The sequence below is a fragment of the Symphodus melops genome (genome assembly GCF_947650265.1).
Source record: "Symphodus melops genome assembly, chromosome: 9".
Taxonomy (NCBI): domain Eukaryota; kingdom Metazoa; phylum Chordata; class Actinopteri; order Labriformes; family Labridae; genus Symphodus; species Symphodus melops.
The window spans coordinates 11,393,043-11,413,520 of NC_136699.1; the positions used below are offsets into that span (position 1 = coordinate 11,393,043).

Consider the following 20,478-nt stretch of genomic DNA (forward strand, 5'->3'; position numbering starts at 1 on the left):
TCCTTTTTCCTGTCGTCCTCTATTGGGGCGTCACTATCTTCCCCATGTTTCTCTTTCCCTTTTCCCTCCTTGTCTTCCACTGTTTACTGTGAATGGCTTTTTGTTTTTCATCTCTACACCGTCACTCCCATACCCCCGACCCTCACCCCGCTCTCTCACTGTTTGGGTCACATTTGTTCTTACATGTCTAAAAATAGTCCCGCCAGCCCTCTGACACACTGACCCCTGCAGGTAGTTGACTGGGTCACGCTTATATAATGCAGTCATGTGGAGGGAGTGCCACTTCATGGATAGGTGAGGAATTAGGCACCTCACTGTACTGCATGTACGTGTCCAACACATATAAGTACAGTTAAGTAGTGCAACAGACTAATTGCTTCACTACTTAATAAAGATGCTTAATAAAGCATCTTTGATCAAAGAAAAAGAGTTGATGTGTTGCCAAACAATGTATTTTGTTTAACCCATCCATAGTATATTTAACTATTTCTCTGCAGGCCAACCACATTATTTGTTTAAGCTGTGTGTAATGACCAGACAACATCTGTAGTTCATGCAGCACTATGAAAAATGTCAATCTTGACAGAACCATTTTCTCACTAAATACAAAATTTACAAGAGCATTAATACTACAACAGGCCGACTAAAAAGCATCAATATCTCACAAAGCCAACCAGTTAAAAGAACAAGAATGTATTCTTTATTAAACTTCCAGCTTGATACAGAACAGGAAAACATAGCAGCATCAAATTGACATTCATGTTTTCAGTCAGTACCTCAAGAGTCAGGAGCACACTTCACATTTTCAAAGGGAAGATGGGAACAAAGAGAGGAAAGGAAGGGGTGATAAGTGCTAAGTAGGCGCTTGATTAAAAGTAAGAGATGGACCCTCCTGTTTGTGTAGCCTGTAGAAGTTGGTTGTGGTTTTACACTGAACTGGCATTATTGCAATGTTAACAGTTTTTTTGTATTAAAATGTGGTGAAATATGACGTGAAGAAATACATCAGGCAAACAACATCACATTTATCGATATAAAATTGTCTTTATTTTCCAAATTGGTTTCTAAATATAATAAAATCTCTCAACGTTTAACTGGGTGAGAATGGCACACCACAGTCTAGTTTTGGCAGAGCATGTAAAAAATGTGGGACTGAGCTATTTACTGAAGTCCAGCAAGTTTCATGAGGTAGGCGGATCTGCAATTGGGGGAAAATTGATAAAACAGGACAAAAACCATCTGGGCCAGGCTCAGTTTGTCCAATGTTTTGTGGTGTCAACACCACTGGTTGAGGTTCAGTTCATTTTATTTGCTTCAGGATCAGCATGGCGGCCTGGCTGCATGCTGAGGTGCTCCGAACATTTCTTGTGATGCGTAGGTGATGTAGAGGAAGCCATCAGTGTCGCTGTGGCGGGAATAAACCTCCCCCATGCTGGAGGACATGCAAGACATGCTCTTCTCTGCCACCAACAGGAACAGAGCCTGGGTGGAGTCCAAGGCAATCTTATTCCTGAAATATCAAACATGACAAATCTTAGAATTTGGTCTTAAGAGAAAAAAAAAAGATTGTTTCGGGGAGAGGCTTAAGAAATGGAAAATCGAGCTTGTAAAGTCAGGCAAAATTCAATACCTTAACAGGCATAGGAACTGACCCAAGGTGAGCTCAAATGGGACCAGGAACTTTGTTTTATCCAACAGGGGAAGAGCCTTTTCACGAATGTAACGTTCCACAATCACCTAAACAAAAGAAAACATCTAGGATTTGCTAGTAGAGACACCATGTGCAGTATATAGTAATAAACTAGTAATTCAATTTTGAGAAAATATCAGAATGGGAAAGTAACTCACAGGCAATTTGTTGGGAAATTTAGACCGAATGTTGCATACTTCATCTTTTCTTGTTTCTAGATAGAGATTTAATGAATATTTTACACTTTTAAAAGCAACAATAGGCATTGTTAGTTCAAGTATGTAGCAATTGCTTTTTGTCTTACCAAGGCATTTCCTTTGCTTGAAGGGCATCAACTCAATGGATTTCTCAAAAGGAGCCATGTTTGTGGTGCTCGGGGCGGTTTGCAGAGACCAGCGGTGATGGAGGCGTTACAGCGGTCTTTCCCGGGCTGACAGAGAAGTCCCCTCGGGTGGAAGTAAGCAAACCCCACTAAGCTGCTCTGACCACTGCTGTTTTATAGGGAACAGATCCGGGAGGAGTCCAAATGTGTCATCAACAAACAAAGACACACTCATCGTACTGGTGGGCTGTGTGTGTGTACATGCTTCTGCCCTCTTTATTGGTTTAAACCAGATTCACACATACTGGTTATTTTACAGGGTACTGTCACATCTACTTGTGACATTATTTCTGCTGTCACGTACACATTCACACTGAAGAGTACAAACACGAGGTGCAATGAGGGCAGACCAACCATAATAATAATGTTTTAGATGAGACCTCCTTGAGGTCTTGGGTCTCAAAACCTCCTTCCTTGAACACAAACAAAAGATAAATAAACATTTCTCAGTGAAAAACAAATGGTGCTGACTTGATCACAAGTTGTGATTACTCAAAAATGAACACATGCACTAACACAGACACATGTTTTCTGAACTGACCTTTGACCTCACCTTCTGGTCTCCAGGCTGGACACGTTACATCTGTTTATCAATTGTTGTTCTAGCACTAGCCAATAATGATCATGATCAATATTAACAGAGACTGCTGTGAGTGTGGTTCATGCTCACATTTCTAATACATTTACTTTAGGACAACCTGATGTTAATACGTTTTTCTTTATGTATGAATTTACTCTTGTTATTCAAAATCATGTTCCAAAAGCTTAACTAGTTAATTAGTAAGGGCATAAATGTCTCTAGTACCACTAGTGTTCTTCTTATTGATCTTACTTGTCAATAAGTAGGATTTAAGATGTTTACTAGTAGTACTAGTGTAAGTCAAAACGCACACTTGTATCACTCTTTAAGGTCTTTTTAGTACACTAGTGAGGCTTTAAATGCTTACTAGTTATAATAGTCATAATGTCCACTAGCTTCACCAGTAAGACCCTGTGTGACCTTGCTAGTAACTAGTGAGCCTAAACACAGTTAACTAATTTACAAGTAAGAGCAACATTTCAACTAGTTGTTCTAGTGAAGTTTTTTTTGTCAGTACTAGTTAACTAGTTGACTAGTACTGACTGTCACAAGTGAACTAGTAGTCAACAAATCAGTCTGTGTTCACCTAGTTCACCTAGTTAGCTGTCAAAACAAGTGTTTTGACAGCTCAGCTTGTCAACCTGTAAAATTGTAGCATACTACTAGTTAACTAGTCAAAAGCACATGTCAACTATATGCTGTTTTGTCCACAACCAGTTTACTAGTGCCATACAAAGTCTTCCACTAGTTTACTATTGAGGCCAAAAACACTCCTGCGAGTTTAACTAGTGGACATTGAGGCACTTACTAGTTTACTTGTGAACTGTACGGGGCGTTACTAGTAAACTAGTACAGTATAAACTGTTTTCACTAGTGTGATTTGTACACATAAGTAGTAAACATTTCTGAACCTCACTAGTTAACTAGTAGGGTTTGAAATACTCCACCTAATGTGACAAGGTGACAGAGTTTCTAAGTTCTAGTTACCTAGGGTGTGGTCACTACGGCCTTGCAGGGCCCGGACTCTGAAATGAGTTAAGAGCCTAAAAGCTTGGCCTTCACTCCTTGATCGGTAAACAATCATCAAATGTATTGTTGAGACATTATTCGGACTGAATTGATTCACACGTGTATGATCCGTTTGAACCTCACATAAATTGATAATGGCAGAAAAAGTGATTTAAAAGTAGAAGGACGGAAAGCATAATTCATATAAACAACTATAAATGGTTTGGGCTTTTAGACATATTGTAGATCAATTTAAAATGCATGAGAAAGTGGAATGATGCATCTGGCATGGATGTGGAAGACAGTCTTGAGATGCTGTTCAGAGGTTCAGTTGAGGGGTCCCTTCCAGAATTCATTAAGAACAAACTCAGATGTTGTTGGGCTTTCCACCCTACCCTTTAAATAATTGAAGAAACATATCACTCACCACACAGACAGGCACAAGGAAAGTGAAAGCTTCTGAGCTTAGAAGACTGTAGGCACAACTAGCTAAGGACCAGCTTCGGGAGTCTCTCTCATTCGGTCTCTGTCTTCCTTTCAGATAAGACAACACAGCCTAAAAATCTTTCATACAATAAGGCTAATAAGGGTCTGGAGCGTCTGGAGAGGTCGCTCAAATTGTCTGTGTACACATAAAAAAAATGTTGTTCTTTCCATAGAAGGAAGGTAAAGTGTGAGAAGACCTCCCTCTGCTGGTCCAAATGTGGCACTACAGAAAAGTGCACTGCACCTGTCACAGTTACAGAGAATAAAGACCTATGGTTCTCCTTTTTGGAGTAAAAAAGTTATTCAGTTCTAATCTGCTGCACTTCCATTTTTTAGTAAAGATAATGCACATTTGGATCACAAAATACAAAACAAAGGTCTGAAAATGGATGCTTGGCCTTGCTAAAAAAGACATTATCTCTAATATCAAACCCCAAAATAAACAGCTTTTTCTTGTTTCGTTAAAGACTGTTTCATTGCAAGTTTCAATGCCAGGCTTGTAACAGAGACAGTATAATAATACCAGGAGCCTGAACCAGACGCAGGCATATTGTATTTCTTTGCAGAAAATGTTTGGGAATGCTGAAAGCAGACACATATTGCAAAACACGGCTGAATATGTAAAAGTATAAGAAAAACAGCTGAAAGCTGTTGGTACGCTTGACTGCATTGATGAACAACCTGGAAGCTGAAACACCCTGGATGAAAACCTACTCTAAGCTATTAATAGTAAAGATAAAGCATGATATCAATATCAAAATTCTAAAGTAACTATACTCTTACTTGAGTACAATTTTTGGCTACTCTACCCACCTCTGTTGGAGAGACAAGAGAAGAGTGGAGAGTCTTGCTCCTGTGAAGTTCTACATGGTAAGTAAAATAGTCTAATTTAATGAAATAAAGTGAATTAATTATCTGAACTACATAAAATATTATATTTGTGGAGAATATGTACTTTGAAAGGCCTTGTTTATTGCCATGAACTAAATGGCTACAGTGACATTGACAAGCTAATGTTAGCGAGCTGTATCTTGTAGTTAGCTAACCATTAAAATCATTGAGCTATCATTGAATACACATAACTTTGAAACCTTTTAGAAATGATAGTAAGTGTTTTTATGTTTACATTTTGAAGTTGAAGTAAAAGTGTTTTTGTTTTTTTTCCCCCTCTCACTGCACCTTCCAAGCATTATGGCCTTCATATTAACCCCCTCACTTTTGGCCACAAGTATGTGTGATGCATTTATTGACCTATATTTGAGTTGTAATTTGGCTTTGCGCACATTTGAGTGTCCTTTTTTCTCTCAGAAAATGGGTGGACTGAAAAAGGGGAATCGCTGAGGCCATTGTCAGAAACCTGTCTGAGATCCTTCATGAAGCCAATGAAATACAGTTTAAAGTTTATCAACACATGGAGGGTGAGACGATGGGAGCTTCAATTTCAACCTGTCAGTGATCCAAGCCAAGTGCATCATTTTCAGACTTAAAGAAGAATTTAAAGTGCTAAACATCAGCTTTTCAAGTGTAGTGTTCGCTTATCAGTAAATAGTGGTTGCCTGCTGTTTAATAACTAATTATTTGAAACACTGATTTAATCTTGTGTTAATTTGACTCTAAAAAGTGTGGATCTATATAAACCATGAACAAGTGTTGAAATCAACTCTGTGGTAGTTAATTCAACACTGGGCTTTCACGCTGAAGCTTTCGATGTCTTTGTGGCAGCACGGAAAAGGGTCAACCATGGAGCTTCAATACAGGGAGGATGACAAAGGACAGCCACAAACCTGCCCAACAGTGCCAACAGAGGGCAGCAACCAGTGCTGGTAAGTCTCTCATGTGGGAGGGCCCATCAGCTAGCAGACCCACAAAACCCTCTAACAAAAAGTTAACTTATCTTTAAGGCCATACTAAATGCATGTACCCACACGTCCAAGGGGTTCTTCTCTGTGATTGTAAATTGTTTTAGTGACTTCAATTTTAATATTTCTTGTTTCGTTATGCTGCTTTTGGTGCTGTTGTGTAAAGCTCTTTGAATTTCCTTGTTGTTGAAATGTGCATCACAAAAAACTAGCCTGGCAGTAATGTGCTTTTTAACTTCTCCTCACAATAAAAATGACTGTTCTATTAAAATGAAATACATTGAAGTTAATGGAACCACGCTTAGGGCCTTGTTGGACCCTGGGAATGTTTAAACGCTGGTATACCGGACGTTTGTGTCTCTTTTCCAGGAAGCAAAGGAGAAGGAGCAGGAAGCCGAGTTGGAAATCATATGTGACAAGTGTATCTTACAAATTGCATCATCGATGGTCAACAAGAGTCAGTGTTGCAGCTAGTGGTTGCCCAAGCAGCTGGAAACACCATGCCTGCCTTTGGGTCATCTGGACAAACGCAAACAAGGCTTGTATTAAAAAAACATTTCCACTGGCCTGCATAGAGATGTTGCTCAGTTTTGTAAAAGTTGCCCTTAGTGCCAAATAAGTAACATCTACTTAAACGACCCAAGAGCTCCATTTTAACCACTACCCATTATTGGCCCTCCATTTTAACAACTTGGGATGCATATAGTTGGTCCTGTAGAGAGACACAAAACAGGAAACCATTATATGCTAGTTATAACAGACTATTCTAACAAGTATCCAGAAGAAGTTTCCACTAAAATCCATAAAGGCAAATGGGGTGGGATTTGTTAACGTTGTATTCTGTGTCATCCAGATAAGAGATCGGCTGGAGAAAATGGACGAGCTGGCCCAATCGCACATGGTGGACGCCCAGCAGCAACAAGTCCTGTTATGATAAGTCAGCCAGGCCGAGAACCTTCGACCCAGGACAGAAACTCCTGGTGTTCCTACCTGGTGATAGAAGTGTGCTGGATGAAGAAGTGGATGATCTCAGATGGCAAACTGCTTCAGGTAAGATCTATCTGTAATTCAGAAGTTTTCCACGAGAATAGTGGGAGAAAAAATAACATTTTGATCCCACTAACATTGAAGAGCTACTATAGGACTGTTAACAAGCACGGATGAACTTTTCCAACTGGGTGTAATATCTAACCTTATAAAGCAACTGCACTGTTAAAACAAGTAAAGCCGAAATTTCTTTAAATCTTTATTTGTATAAATATTTTAAAAGCAACTGGCGATTTGTTGACCGACAAGGAACAAATATTAAAGTAAAAAAATTATGGTAGTGTGTATTTTACATAATATGTGGCCTTTAAGATATAAACACCTGTATATCCTGTTTTGTGTTTTTTTCTAAATGCAATGTTTAGAAAAATGTTTTATTCGATTTAATACTTATAAAACAGAATCAAACAAATATTTTATGAGTGTACTGCTCATATATTCCTCACCAGCTGCTCTTTGTTCTAGTCGCTCAAGCTCACTGCTTGTCAGCACTGTGTACCCCTCCGTCTCCTGTTTTTGCACAACAATCATCAGTTGTACCTCTCTGTATTAGTCCACTGCCCAGATAGCAGAAGACAGTCCCCTGAAACTATCCTTCATGAAACTGATAATGGCAAAACAAGAGTTTTAATAAAGACAGTATTTTTTTTTTCTTGCCGGCCTGGGTCGAGCAGAGAAATTCTCAGCTGGGTGGCTCTTTGTATTACCTGTGATCATCCTGCAATAAACTGTACATAATAAACAGCTTTTGACTTCATCTCATTTGATCGCGATTTTCCTTTCAGATAAGACGACACAGCGTAAAAATCTTTCAACTGATGACCCCGATGTGATGTCTGATTGACAAGACGAGTCTGAAGTTAGGACCATGTGTGGTGGAGGTGGCGGACTTCTCCACAGACCATTCAGGGGCCCCCAACTAAAAGGTGAGCAGAAAACCTTCTGTTATTGGATAATCGAAATAAAATTCCCCTCTCTCTCTCCCGATATCCATATCGATCCACTTTCTCTCTCTCTCTCATAATAAAGGCAGAAAAAGCCCGGAAAAAAATTTATTTAAAAAAAGAGAGATCCTGTGAATATTAACTGTAAAAGGAGGACAGGGATTTTCATCTAAGCTGGCATATTTCTGACAGTCAGACCCAGAGAGGGGTGATGGCCCTTACAGCACAGGTAAGGATTTGTTGTTTTTCATGAAATGTGTTAAAGGGTGGCAGATTGACACACAAATGACAACTTTTTGATGTGTATATTGACATTGTAGAGACTTCCCAGGGAAGACTCGAATTCGTGTAAATATCACACGGTCAGTGTCAATCATATTGGGAACAAAGGGTGGTAATAGGTAACTAGCGGGATATACATTGTGAATTATAAATTAGGCTACGGTCCGAATTCAAAGCCGATCTGGAGGATCTAAGATTGGAGGGCCTGGACTCTCAAATTAGTTGAGAGCCTAGAAGCTTGGCCTTCACTCCTTGATCGGTAACAAATCATCAAACGTATTGTTGAGACATTATTCGGACTGAATTGATTCACACGTGTATGATCTGTTTGACCCTCACATAAATTAATAATGGCAGAAAAAGTGATTGAAAAGTGGGAGGATGGAAAGCCCAGCATGGTGGTGACTGGAATAATGCTGCAGAGAGTAACAGTGACAAGCGTTTAATAACTACATTTTCAGTATCATTGCAAAAACTGTTGATATTCACCCATATGTTCTGATATTGACCAGATCAAGACAAAATGCTTGATATATTTGTGGCGTCTCTGTTGACAGCTCTTTACCGTGACATCTATTTAATATTTTTTGTTTAAATTTAGTTAATTTGTTTGTGTGCTTTATTTTAATCTACTCAATTTAAACAGGTTATTCTTAAGCAACTGATTTCAGTTATTTTAACTCAACTTTTAACAAGTTCAGATGTAATTAATAATGTGTGCAATCTGCTGCCTCAATTTTATTGAGTAGTTAATGTGTATCTCTTTTTACAGTGTAGCCTAATAGCCTCCATCACATAAGCAATGTTATGATGAGTATCCATAACACACTTGACTATACAACATATTAGATGTAACACCAGAAGCATCTCTCAAACATTGCATTTTAAAGCAGTCAACAGAGGGATATGCTAAAGTTAGGGCAAAGGTGTGTGCTGTGAGAACAGTCGGCATAGCCTGGATTTATACGGATATCCATGGACAAAATAAGTGAGTATGCCGGCAAAAACAAGCATTTGTGCGGGTTGGCCCGGCCCCCTATGGCCCACCGATAACGACTGGTGTGACCACTGCTATAGTGCACGTTAAAGTCACAGAGAAACCTCACCACCTCAGTAGTATATCTTTGAGATTGCATTTTCCCTCTGGCATCCTGCACAGTGAAGTTGGACACATCTTTTTTTTTTCTCCACGCTTCCATTCGAAAAACTTACCTGACCAATCCGCGTTCAGCTCTGGTGCAGTAGCTCCTCCCCCTCGTTCTCTGGTTCGCACATGTAACGCTACCAGCATCTCCTCCGTCTGTTGCATTGTCTCATTGGGGACGCAGCAGCAACGAGAGCGCAGCACCATGGTTACTCCACTGGACTGGGGAGCTTATGAGTGATATAAAGAGGTACGGTGTCAAATGGAAATCAAGCCTAGATTCATGAGAGACAGACATGGCTCGTTGATTTGCCTTCAATGCACCAGAGAATTCATTCCAGTCTTGTGCCAGTCAGCAGGGCTGCCTTTTTAGACTTAGGCTGCATGGCAAGTTAGAGAGGGTGAGGATTATATTTTCTGGTAACTGAAACGGCTACGAAAATGGTATCGCTTGCAAGGACAATGTTTCCCGAGTCCAGTCCATAGCCCATTCAGCCCTCCTTAGCACGGAAACATCGCTGGTCAGTGGTGCGCCCGTTTCCCCCTGTCGGCCGGGCACCCCGACGAGGATGGCCGGCCGCCGCGGCTGCATGAACTCGCTTTGGTCGGGCACCGAGCGCGTCCGCATCGGAGAGCGCCTCAAAGCGACCCTGGCTGGGGTGCTGGAACTGGAAGTGCTCAGATGCAAACACCTGGAGATTGTGGACCGCGCTCTTGAGGACAGAGCCCACGCTGCCGCCAACGCAGACGAAGAGCCACGGGTGGAGGAGGAGGAGGGGAGCGGGACCCCTGAGAGCGCCGCCACTGATGCCGAGCATGGCACTGCGACATCCCGCAGGCAACAGGTCAGTCAGTGCGTCTGTCAGCCTGGATCTCTACATGACAAGATTATTAAATATAGATGTTGGGATGATTATGATCTGCCAACAAGCTAGTCCCTCTGCTGCTCAGTAGGCAGATTTTCTCCCCTGCCTGGCGGCGCATGGCTGTGCCCACAGATCAACATCCAACTGAGGTGGTGCCAGAGACCATCCATGCATGCAGCCCAGATCAATTCACACAGCAGCGGTGTCTGTGACCATCACATGGAGCACATGTCATTGAGGTCAGGGCACAAGGACCAGCTCGTCTGCTTGGCCCTGTGCCCTGCCTCAAGGTTATGAAGCAGGATGTGGTGGGAAACAGGCACTAAATATCAGGTGGAGGTCTCAGCAGACAAGCCAGAAAACAGACAGTGCTCATTTTGTTGGTTCTGGTGGGGAAGCTGTAAAGGTCACTTTGGCACCCAGATAGAATTTGAATAACTCTGATAACAGTGTGGTAGACTACAGGACCAGCCGTCACCTTGTCCTGAGCTAAAAGTGCATTTGTCTTTTACGGAGATATCAGAAACATAAGGATGTGTAATCTTAGGCCACCCCCAAACACACCCACATAAAACAAGTAACCCATTTCCCAGCCTTGCCTTGAAATCCACACTGAGGTCCTTTTTGTCTGGGGAATGACAGGAATGTGGGTTGACATGTAATACATGGGAAGGGGATGTGAACAGGTCCCATCCTGAGGCCTGGACATGGAGCTTGTATAGGTGATTTAAATTTCTCCGAGACAAAGATAACTGAAAAAAATATCATTGACTCATACTCTACAGACCTTCATTTCAAAAGGAGCGGCTGCTGTTTATCAATATCAAGGTCTTCATACAAGTCTATCTGTTGATCTCTATGTTAAGGAAACCAGCAACATGCTGAGTTCACATAGTGGTCAGGTTGTGTTGTTGTTTGGTGGTCTTAGCGATCCTGTGCTTCATAAAAGCATTTTAAAGGATTCTGAGTATCAGATATTTTCTGCTGGTCCCCGTTGTACAGTGTGCTATGATTGGAATGAATCATATTTGTCCGCAGCCTGCAGCACAGAAATCCATCCATCCACAGTTTAGATATTTGACAAAATGACAAAACAAAATTCCTTAAAGACTGCAGAGGAATCAGCTCTTTGTAATAATAATAAAGTCTTTTTATCAGCGCAGGGAGAGAAAGCCCTGATTCAATCTAAGCGAGGTTATCTGCATGGAAGTGTGGCTCATAATGTTCTTCCTTCCACTGCCCACACAAACATCTCCTCTATGTCCCCCCCGTTGTGGAGACATCCCATGGAGAGGTCGAGCAGCTTTGCTCGGTCTCACCTCTGAAGGGAGCTGACAGTGTATGAGAGCAGGCTGGCACTCTGCCCTCTGCCCAGGCTGGCCTCCGCCTACATACAAACTCACAATGTTTGCATTAATGGAGAAAACTGTATAACAATTCTGCATGTTGTTTTAAAAAAGTGACCACAATAATGTAGCAGCTGGAGGGAGAACTAGCTGGAGAGGGTAGTTTATTACCATGAAAGTGGAAAGGTTGTCTCAGTCCAAAATGGGTTGTAATCGCTTTACCGGAAATGTATTTCTTTTTATATTAAGAACTCAGCTACCACAGCTTTTAAAAATACAACTATTTTGTAAGCTGCGGATTACATGACTCACAACATAATGCGCTCTACTCTAACTGCAGCTTTGTTTTTTAGTATTTAACCTCTTGAAATGTGATTCACATTTTCTCTCTCTAATAGCAGAAAGAGGTTCTCCATGTGCAAATCCATATTTGGCTAGTCAGGATTAAGTTGTATAGTATGGCGTAATCCTTGGTGGAATACTGAAATTGTTTTAAATGTTCAAATATGTTTGAATATAATTGCATCATTAGGATTTCCAAATTGGAATCTTTAATTTATAAATAGAATCTACTTTGATTTTCTTACAAAGTTTTCTGCATGTATTACATGAACTACAAAAACACTTCTCAGTTTGGCACTTTAACACTTTCCAGAAACTCTCCTTGCTTGAGCGGGTTTCAAGGCGATGTTGGTGAATCACTGATTGTCGCTATTGTTGCCATTCGATGTTCAGTGTCCAAAAATAAAATTCTTGTGGCTGAGCCAGCACGCTGAGTGCAGGAGTGGGAGAAATAGGGTATTTGGTGCAACACTTACCTTAAAGATATATAATAGATATACTGCAGAGCTCAAGTGATAAATTGGTTAATCTACTCTCCAGCAAACTTTGTGTCCAAAATGTTATCTTTTGCAATTTCAAAATAAATGTTGCTTTTTCAGGTTATTAGTTAAGTTCAATAAATAATTTGAAAGAACAACTGTGTGTGAGGAAAGAAGATGTCTAAAGGAAACTAACAGCAGTTGTCCATGTTTTCTGGTGTCGAATCGATTAATAACTGATTGATGAAAAAACGTTATCAGCAAATGATAAAAACAAATGCTTCTTGCATTATCTACAAATACTATATGTCTCGAAATCATCTGCACTACTGTTTCCAATTAGGACACTAAAAGCAGTCAGTCTTAAAATAAGATTTAATATTGGAAAGCCTCACCTTACATGGTGAGTCATTTCCCTAACCTGTGGAGTGAAACACTCTTTGTCTCGAAAATTTTTCTCTGAATGTTTTTTTTTTTTTTTTAAAAGGAAGCACATCGCAGATGAAGATACACAGCGTAGGCTGTCTTTAAATTTCAATAGCACATTAATAATGCATGAAACAATAAACACTGACAGCGCTGTTGAACAAGCAAGTGCATCTCACCAACCAGTCGCTTCGTCCCACACTGTTTTTACCAAATTATTCAGCCCCTACATGGCAGCCGCTACAATTTGTCCCACAACAATGACATAATCAACTAATGAAGAGGACGTGTATTTCTTGTGCAGCTGTGATCACTATAGCATTATCGTCCAATCAATGGATACATTTTCTCCATACCGTTTTAGAGGGGCAGAGCTGCTCCCTTACTTAAAGTCATATCATATTACAGAGCTCTGAGCAAACCCCCACCGACTTGTCTATCAGCCTTTCATGATTTGATCATGCACTAGTCTCCGTGCAACATTATACCCTGTTATGTGAAACACATCATGCTATTGGGGGATACAATGGCGCACCAGAGGTTTTGTCAAAGAGCATACATAAAAATATACATATTTAAATAGATTGAATAAGAGAAGGGAAAAACTTAAGTTAAAGTACATTCAAGTGCAGGAGCGTATTTGCATTGAGAAATTTGAATCAACAGACAACAGAGCAGGCAGAGTCAGAACCAGACTGAATTACGTGTGTTCAAACTGAGGATGAGTTAAATACTTCGCCATTCGTTGTGCTGTTGTGGTTCTGTGTGGGAGGAGAGGTGAGCAAGAGTTGGATAGTGAGCAGCTGTAGCTATGGTGAGTCTGGGGCTTGAAGAATATTACCAAAGTGGGAGGGTTGGGGGGGATTATTTGTCAGGGTGTGGGGGAGGTGGGGGTCCTTCAAGATGCCCTTCTCTCTCACCCGGCAACCGCTTACCCACCCCCCCTCCCTACCTCATCCCGTCCGCCTTCACTCACTCAGTGACTCACTCTCTTTTTTTTTTTTCCAGTTCCTGTCTCTTATTTCCTCCCTTATATTTGTTTTTGGTCACCCACTCAGCCACGACTCACTTTTGATGCACTTGGGAGAGGAAAATAAAAGGGGACAGGAGTAAGCGGAGGCTTATAATTTTACAGAGCTGAGAGAAAGAAAGGAGATAAGCCTAATACAGGTCAAAGTCTCTAACTCTCTCTCCCATTTGTTTTCCTTCCTTCCAACTTCCCCCCTCACTCCTTCCCTTCTGCCACTCTGGCTGCTCTTTGTTACGTCATCTGTCTTCTGCCATTTATCTTTTCAACCCCTCCCCTCCTGTCACCCTAGTAGTGAGTCACCTGTATTGTTCCCTCAGTAACAAGAGGATTGATCAGTCCAGCTCACAGTGTTTCTGCTGTCCTGGAGGGGTGGGTAAAGAGGATTTGGAAGATAATTAGATAGTTGGAGGATGGGGTTTTCTCCACCAAGCCCTTACTAATCTTGGAAATGGAGGTACTCTGCTAACTTGACAAGATGAGGTGGTGAAACCATAGACTGTATGGTGAAACATGGTGAAACGTCATGGGAGCACATCTGGTAGATGTAAATGATATTGTGGCGGTACAACCCTACATGTCTTTTCACATAGGTCTTGTAACTTTAACCTTTGTTAAAGTAAAACCTTTGTTAAAGTTTAACCTTTGTTAAAGTTACCCAAATGTTGCATCTGTTACGGCGTAATGTTGGTGTCCCAATGTGTAAACATATACACACAGCACTGTTCTACCCTGCTAGCTCTGATGTTACACATTTCCCCTCTGTTGCTACCTCTGAAGGCTGAACAGGGCTGGAAAGACTGGGCCTTTCTTTGTAATTCGATACACATTGCAAACGAGATGTAACTGGGGCATAAATATTCCACCTTGAACTGGCAATCTGTAAGAGCCATGTGTCTATTCTCACAAAAATGTGCAGTACATTGCACAAATCCTGTGCAATGTACCACTTTACTCAAAATATCCTCTTTTACTTCTACTTGAGTTGCACATTAAATTACTTGTATCTGATAGATACAGTTACAATAATATTTTCCAATTCAGATTTTAAATAAAATAAAACTGATAAACTGAATATGAAAACATTGTTATTCTATCATTAATTGTGGGAGGCCTTACAGTAGAGCAGTATTCAGTTTAAGTTCATTTCATATACAAGTACACACATCACTTCATTTTTTTTTTACTGTACTTGAATAGTTTTAGGTTCATTTAGCTGATAGTACATCTACACCTTTACTTAGGAAATATATTTTTTCTGGGCACAAGGACCCCCATAAAGTCCTGTGTCTCAATATAACTCATTAAAAAATAGATGTTGTGATTAAATAACATATATTGTAATAATCTATATTGTGATTATTGATTTCTTGTGGAATTATAACACCTTCATAGTAAACATTTCTACTGATCAAATTTGTGTCATGTGTAATTTATTCTGTCCAATTAAATGATTATGGACAGGATGTTATTAAAACACATGTGTTTTTGACTACAATGAAAAACAAATGTTTTAACCTGTTTGGCCATTATTATTATTTTCCATCATATGTTCATATATGTGTGTTGAGCATAGCTAAGGGATTTATTGATTTTGGTGTTTTTGAATTCCTTTCTGTTGCTTGGACTTACCTGACCATGTTTTTTTTCCCAGGCTTCATCTCACTCAGATAATGTGGCTTTGCCTTGTCAGACCGGCCCAGAGGACTGTAGCAGTAGCTCAGGGGAAGGGACAGGCCACACCTCATCTGGCAGGGGGAGCAATTCCCGCTGGTCAACACTGTCCTGGGATGCTCCCTCTGACCTGCTCTCTCCACCAACACCTGACCCCTGTGGTACCATCCATCTGGACAGTGACTCCCGACCTAGTTCAGGTAAACTTCCAAACACTCACATACTCCTCTAGACGACTTATTCAGTAGTGTGAACAAAAACACCAGCTTGTACAATGACCAGCACAGTTCGTCACCTTCTAACAAAACAACAGCTCACCTTGAGGATAAGATAAATCCCACAATTCAACATGCTCTTCGACATGGCACTGACTGATTACTTTCTTTCACAATGTTGACTTTGCAGAGCGAGCTACAACACTCTTATCCACTCTCATTGTAACTGTGGTCTCTGTCTCCACAGCCAACTCAAATACTCCTTTCACAGCTACGTACTCATGCACACACTATTTTATGTAGTTCTTGACTTTTTTGTAGAGTTTATTTGAGAACTTCATGCAAGTAATTTAACCTGAAACTAAATACTTGGAAGGCATTATTTCATATAAGGTTGAATGATTTTTAAAAACAAACCAAATTTACAATTTTGTTAAGGGCACCACATCTCTCCTCAGGATAGACAAACTAGACAAAGAGGAAGTGAAACAACAAGCAACACAAAGGAGCCATTTTAGTGACACCTCTGTCCTTTTTTGGTTTTAACCCCCCCCCCCCCAAAAAAAAAATAAAAAAAAAACCTTGATGCAATCATTTCATGTACAAATTAATGATAGATGGTAGCAGTCTACAAAAGTATAAAAGATAACTCCTGACGTGCGTTCAGGACTCTTTTCGTTCAGTCCTATTTCCTTATCCACGTCCAAAATCATTACTGCTCCTCAGAACTGTGGGGAAAACTCTTGCATATTAAATATGGTGTTACTAAATTTCTATGCCTCTGTCTTGTCAAGGTTTCTACTCAGTAAGTGGGAGCTCTCTTTCCGACTCTTGCTACTCAGTATCCAGTGATGCTGCTCAAGGAGGTTTGGTACCGCTGGCCAGACCTCTGAAGCTGTGGGAGCAGGTTCCTCCGTCTGCTGAAAACACTGATATCCTGTGGTCAGAAGGTGCAGTGCAGCAGCAGCCTGCACTGCAGAACAGCCAGGAAGATACACTGACAAAAGAGACGCCAGTCACAGGTGAGCTTTTTCAAGAAGTAAAGCTATGTCCTGTATATTCATCCTTACATTGACAGAAAATTAGACATGCTGGCTCAAACAGTCAACAGTTACTCTTCTTTTCTCTTACAGTCCAAAGTGACCTCAGCAAAACTGGCCTGAGCTTTCTGTTCGACCTTTGCTCAGAACTTGGTGACTCCCTGATTCCTTCTCTCCTCCCACTTCTTGACCTCACCTCCCCTTCAAACGCCTCTTCCTTCAATCTACCCCAGCTGGACCCTCGTTATTGCACAGACCTGGTATCTCGTCGGACCAAAGAAGTGTATCCTTATCCCAGCCCACTGCATGCCGTTGCCCTACAGAGCCCCCTTTTCACCTCCCAGAGCCAAGAGCAATCACCGTCTCAAAGCCCTGAAGGAGCCCACCTAGATGACCAACCAGAATCCAACACGGATCCACCTTTGCCTCTTCAGCCTCACAAGCCCCCTGCTTCACCTTCTTTCACCCAGCTGGAGCAATACATATCTCGACTGGCTCACCAGTATCACAGTAGGTTAACCTTCTCCACCTCAGATATTGCCTCAACTGCAACACCTGCCAAAGTCACAAACAGAGGTTTTTTCACCCCTGGCAAAAGTCATGGTTCCACCCAGTCCCTTTCTGCCTTCGAGAGCCGCAATACACTCAGCATCACTCCCTGCAAGTCGCTGCTTGGAAACTCTGCCAGAGTCAGCCTCAGCACTACCGGGAAAAAAGCCACAAGGAATTCAATCAACCTGGGTAACTTACCTTCAGCAACTGGAGAGGACTTGAATATAAATCTGCACCTCAACCTCAACTTGAACCTGACTCCTGGATTGAATTCCAGCCAGGGACTGGTGGACAATCCAAAAAATGGCAGTTGTGGTGCTTTAAGGAGTGATTTTGCTGCTGTCTCCACAAGCTCTGCCACACCACTCTCCTCTGCTACACCCACCCCAGCACTTAGACCTCGCCCTCGCATTTCAACATGTCCAAGCAGCTTGAGCCACCGCAGTTCCCTGGAGGTCCCTTCAGGGCCTGGACCTAATTCCGCATTTGGGTCATCTGCCTTCTGTCACTCGTTGGACTGGAGCAGCGGCGCTCCCAATGACACTGGACCATCAGTGTTTGGTACAAACTCTGGATCAGCTCCTGGGTCTCAGCGTAGCAGCTTGATCCAAGAGTACAGTTCCAGTCCCAAAGTCAATGAAGACTCCCCCATGGTGGGGGAGATCTCCCGCCTCTCTGGATTGTCAAGGGCTGTTGTGGTCGGACTGATGGAACAAGGTGTGGAGCTGGATATTGACTGCTTTCAAACAGATGCTGCAGGTGAGCTGAGGGGTCACAGTAAAACTCATCTGACAACTCAAACAGATCAGTCACATGACTATGCTAGACTGACTGACTTGAATCCCCAGAGGCCAATACAATTGTCTCTCAGTGTCACCCATTCTCCTCAGTCTCAGTCCAGCATGACTCCCCCTCTCTCACACTCCAGCAGCCCCATTCACCCTTATCATTCCAACCATATTCCTTCTCCCCACTACTCTTCACATTACCATTACCAGCAGATCCCCTCCCCATCGGACATTCCCTCTTCTACAGCTTCCTCTCCTGCCTCCCGACCAAACCCCAGGGGCCGCTCACCTCCTCGGCCTCTCCAGCCATCCCCCCTGGGTGCCACCCCGTTGTCTGTTTTCCGTCGGGATGCACCCTTCCAATGCTCGCTGCCTCGCACCGGTATGAGGAGCTCTCCTTTGGAGCATGGCGGTATTCAACATAGGGGTGGATCCCTTCGACAGAGTGGAGGAGTGGGCACAGGAAGCGGTGGGTGGAAGAGATCGGAAGGGGAGGGGCTTTACAGAGGAAAGCATGCCTCTCACAAGTTGGTCAGGGCAGCTACAGTGAGCAACTATGGCAAGAGAGACAACTATCACTCAGGTTGGGGGGAAGAGCAGGAGATGGAATTATCAACAGCCCAGACACCCAGGAAGACCTCCATCAAACTCTTCGGGGGCTTTGAGGGAAACCTGTGGGGGAAAGAATCAGAAAACAAAAAAGAGGAGATGGACAGAGCTGAGTATGGCTATGGATGGAGGAGGAACAGTGTTGGAAGCTGGAGGAAGGAGCATCGAAAGCAGAAAGCTTCATCCAGCAGTAATGACAAGAGGCCAAAGGTAGATAACTCACCCATCTTCCAGAAGAAAAGGAAGGACGATGGAGAGAGACGCAGCTCCAGTCTAAAGCTTTCCAGGAGAGCTTTGTTCAGGAGTGAGTCCCAAGGCTTGTTGATGCCTCGTAACCACAGCAAGGAGCCCACAAAGCGGGCACACTGGGTCTCTTCATTAGACGTCGGACAAGGTGGCATGTACATCAGTAAAGGTGAAGGGGTCAGACTGCTGCGAGCAAAGGAGGAAGACAAGCATCTGTCCTCCACTGCCAGTCTCTTTAACCTCTCTCGTTCTCAGAGTCTTGAAGGCAGTTGCCATTCCATCTCCCCTCTCTCCTCACCTTCCTTCTCTCCATCTCCTCCTCTGCAAATGCCCCTCCAGCGCTCCCGATCTCTGAGAGACTTGGGAAGGAGAGTGTTTGGCTCAATGAGGTCTCTTAGTCTTAAACGGAAGCCATCCAAGAAGTGACTCTCAGAAAATAAGTTCAATGCGTTGTGTTCAGAAAACTATTAATGGATGGTATTATAGTTCATGGAAAACAAAGTGCCATCATTTTAAGAATGTAAGATTCCAAGATTAATGATTGATACATGTACAGTTTTCAAATTCTGGTCATTAAGTAACGAAAAGTCGGTTTATCAACCATCAATTAAGTCTTATGGATTACATTTGTTCTGGGGCTTCAGGTGTTTATTCAAATCCTTGTACATTTTAAAAACGTGTCAATGTTTTATAGCCACCCAAAACTGCCATATTCTCCAAACTGGATCTGCAGCATAATGTGTGCTTTGTATTAAGTGCACTGCTTCCAAAAGTTTTCCTCACTGCATCTGTTGTTGTAAACTTTGCAGCCTACAGTAGCAATAAAACTTACTGTAGGATGCAGCGCTGCCCAGCAAGAGCTGTCAGTAATGAGCACATAGGTGACAACTTCCTTTAAAACTACAAACCTTATTACTAATGGTATCATTGTGAGTATCAGTGGAGTTTTTTTTAGTAATAATGCTGCTTCAAATGATTTTACATTACAATGGGAACATTCATCTGGGATTTTTAGTGACTAAAATATCCAGATTGGAAGTTATTAAATATATAGATGAAAGATATTGTCAATGAGCACCAAACAGCTCCATTACATATTGACTGAATCCTCCGATAGACCTGAGTGTGAATGTGTTTGTGTACATTCCTCTTCTGCATGCTGCTCTGTAACTTGTTCGGTAACTATAGCTATTGTGAGAGTGGGATTTTCTTGATGTTTATTGGCAATACTGCCTCTGAAGTACAATCATATTGGCAAGACAATGACCAAAACAAAGCAAATACTCTTTAACTTGATATAGTGCTCAGGATTTTCAAATAAATATTGAATACTGCAGTGTTATTTAAGACAAAATGTGTCTCTTCATGGCTAATCATTATTAAAATGTGTATAATGAAACCTGTTCTGTGCCTGTAATACCTTCAGTATTTTATAAAAAATAAGTC

At 41.8% G+C, this 20,478-nt stretch overlaps 2 protein-coding genes and 1 long non-coding RNA gene across 3 annotated transcripts; 2 read left to right on the top strand and 1 right to left on the bottom strand.

The window, feature by feature from the left end:
- Window positions 1-1,320: 1,320 nt before the first annotated feature.
- map1lc3cl (microtubule-associated protein 1 light chain 3 gamma, like) lies at window positions 1,321-9,461 on the bottom strand (the record flags this gene model as incomplete). The annotated part of the gene is made up of 5 exons (XM_079351693.1): window positions 9,385-9,461; window positions 1,995-2,181; window positions 1,849-1,904; window positions 1,631-1,737; window positions 1,321-1,510 (listed from the first exon to the last, which is right to left on the bottom strand). The coding sequence occupies exons 2-5, from the start codon at window positions 2,050-2,052 to the stop codon at window positions 1,321-1,323; spliced, it is 411 nt and encodes a 136-aa protein (XP_079207819.1). The 5' UTR covers window positions 2,053-2,181; window positions 9,385-9,461.
- On the top strand, window positions 4,344-6,039 carry LOC306828940. Its single transcript, XR_013779809.1, has 3 exons — window positions 4,344-5,016; window positions 5,455-5,564; window positions 5,869-6,039. It is a non-coding gene; the product is annotated as an uncharacterized lncRNA (long non-coding RNA).
- Window positions 9,462-9,567: 106 nt separating the features above from the next.
- On the top strand, window positions 9,568-20,406 carry LOC306828936 (uncharacterized protein). Its single transcript, XM_079351690.1, has 4 exons — window positions 9,568-10,267; window positions 15,563-15,782; window positions 16,592-16,819; window positions 16,931-20,406. Exons 1-4 carry the CDS (start codon window positions 9,992-9,994, stop codon window positions 19,456-19,458), a joined length of 3,252 nt encoding a protein of 1,083 aa, XP_079207816.1. The 5' UTR covers window positions 9,568-9,991; the 3' UTR covers window positions 19,459-20,406.
- Window positions 20,407-20,478: the final 72 nt, after the last annotated feature.

Coding starts and splice junctions, on each gene's coding strand:
- LOC306828936 (XM_079351690.1), top strand. CDS start 9,992: ATGGCCGGCCGCCGCGGCTGCATGAACTCGCTTTGGTCGGGCACCGAG. Junction 15,783..16,591: donor TGACTCCCGACCTAGTTCAG/GTAAACTTCCAA, acceptor TGTCTTGTCAAG/GTTTCTACTCAGTAAGTGGG. Junction 16,820..16,930: donor AAAAGAGACGCCAGTCACAG/GTGAGCTTTTTC, acceptor TTTCTCTTACAG/TCCAAAGTGACCTCAGCAAA.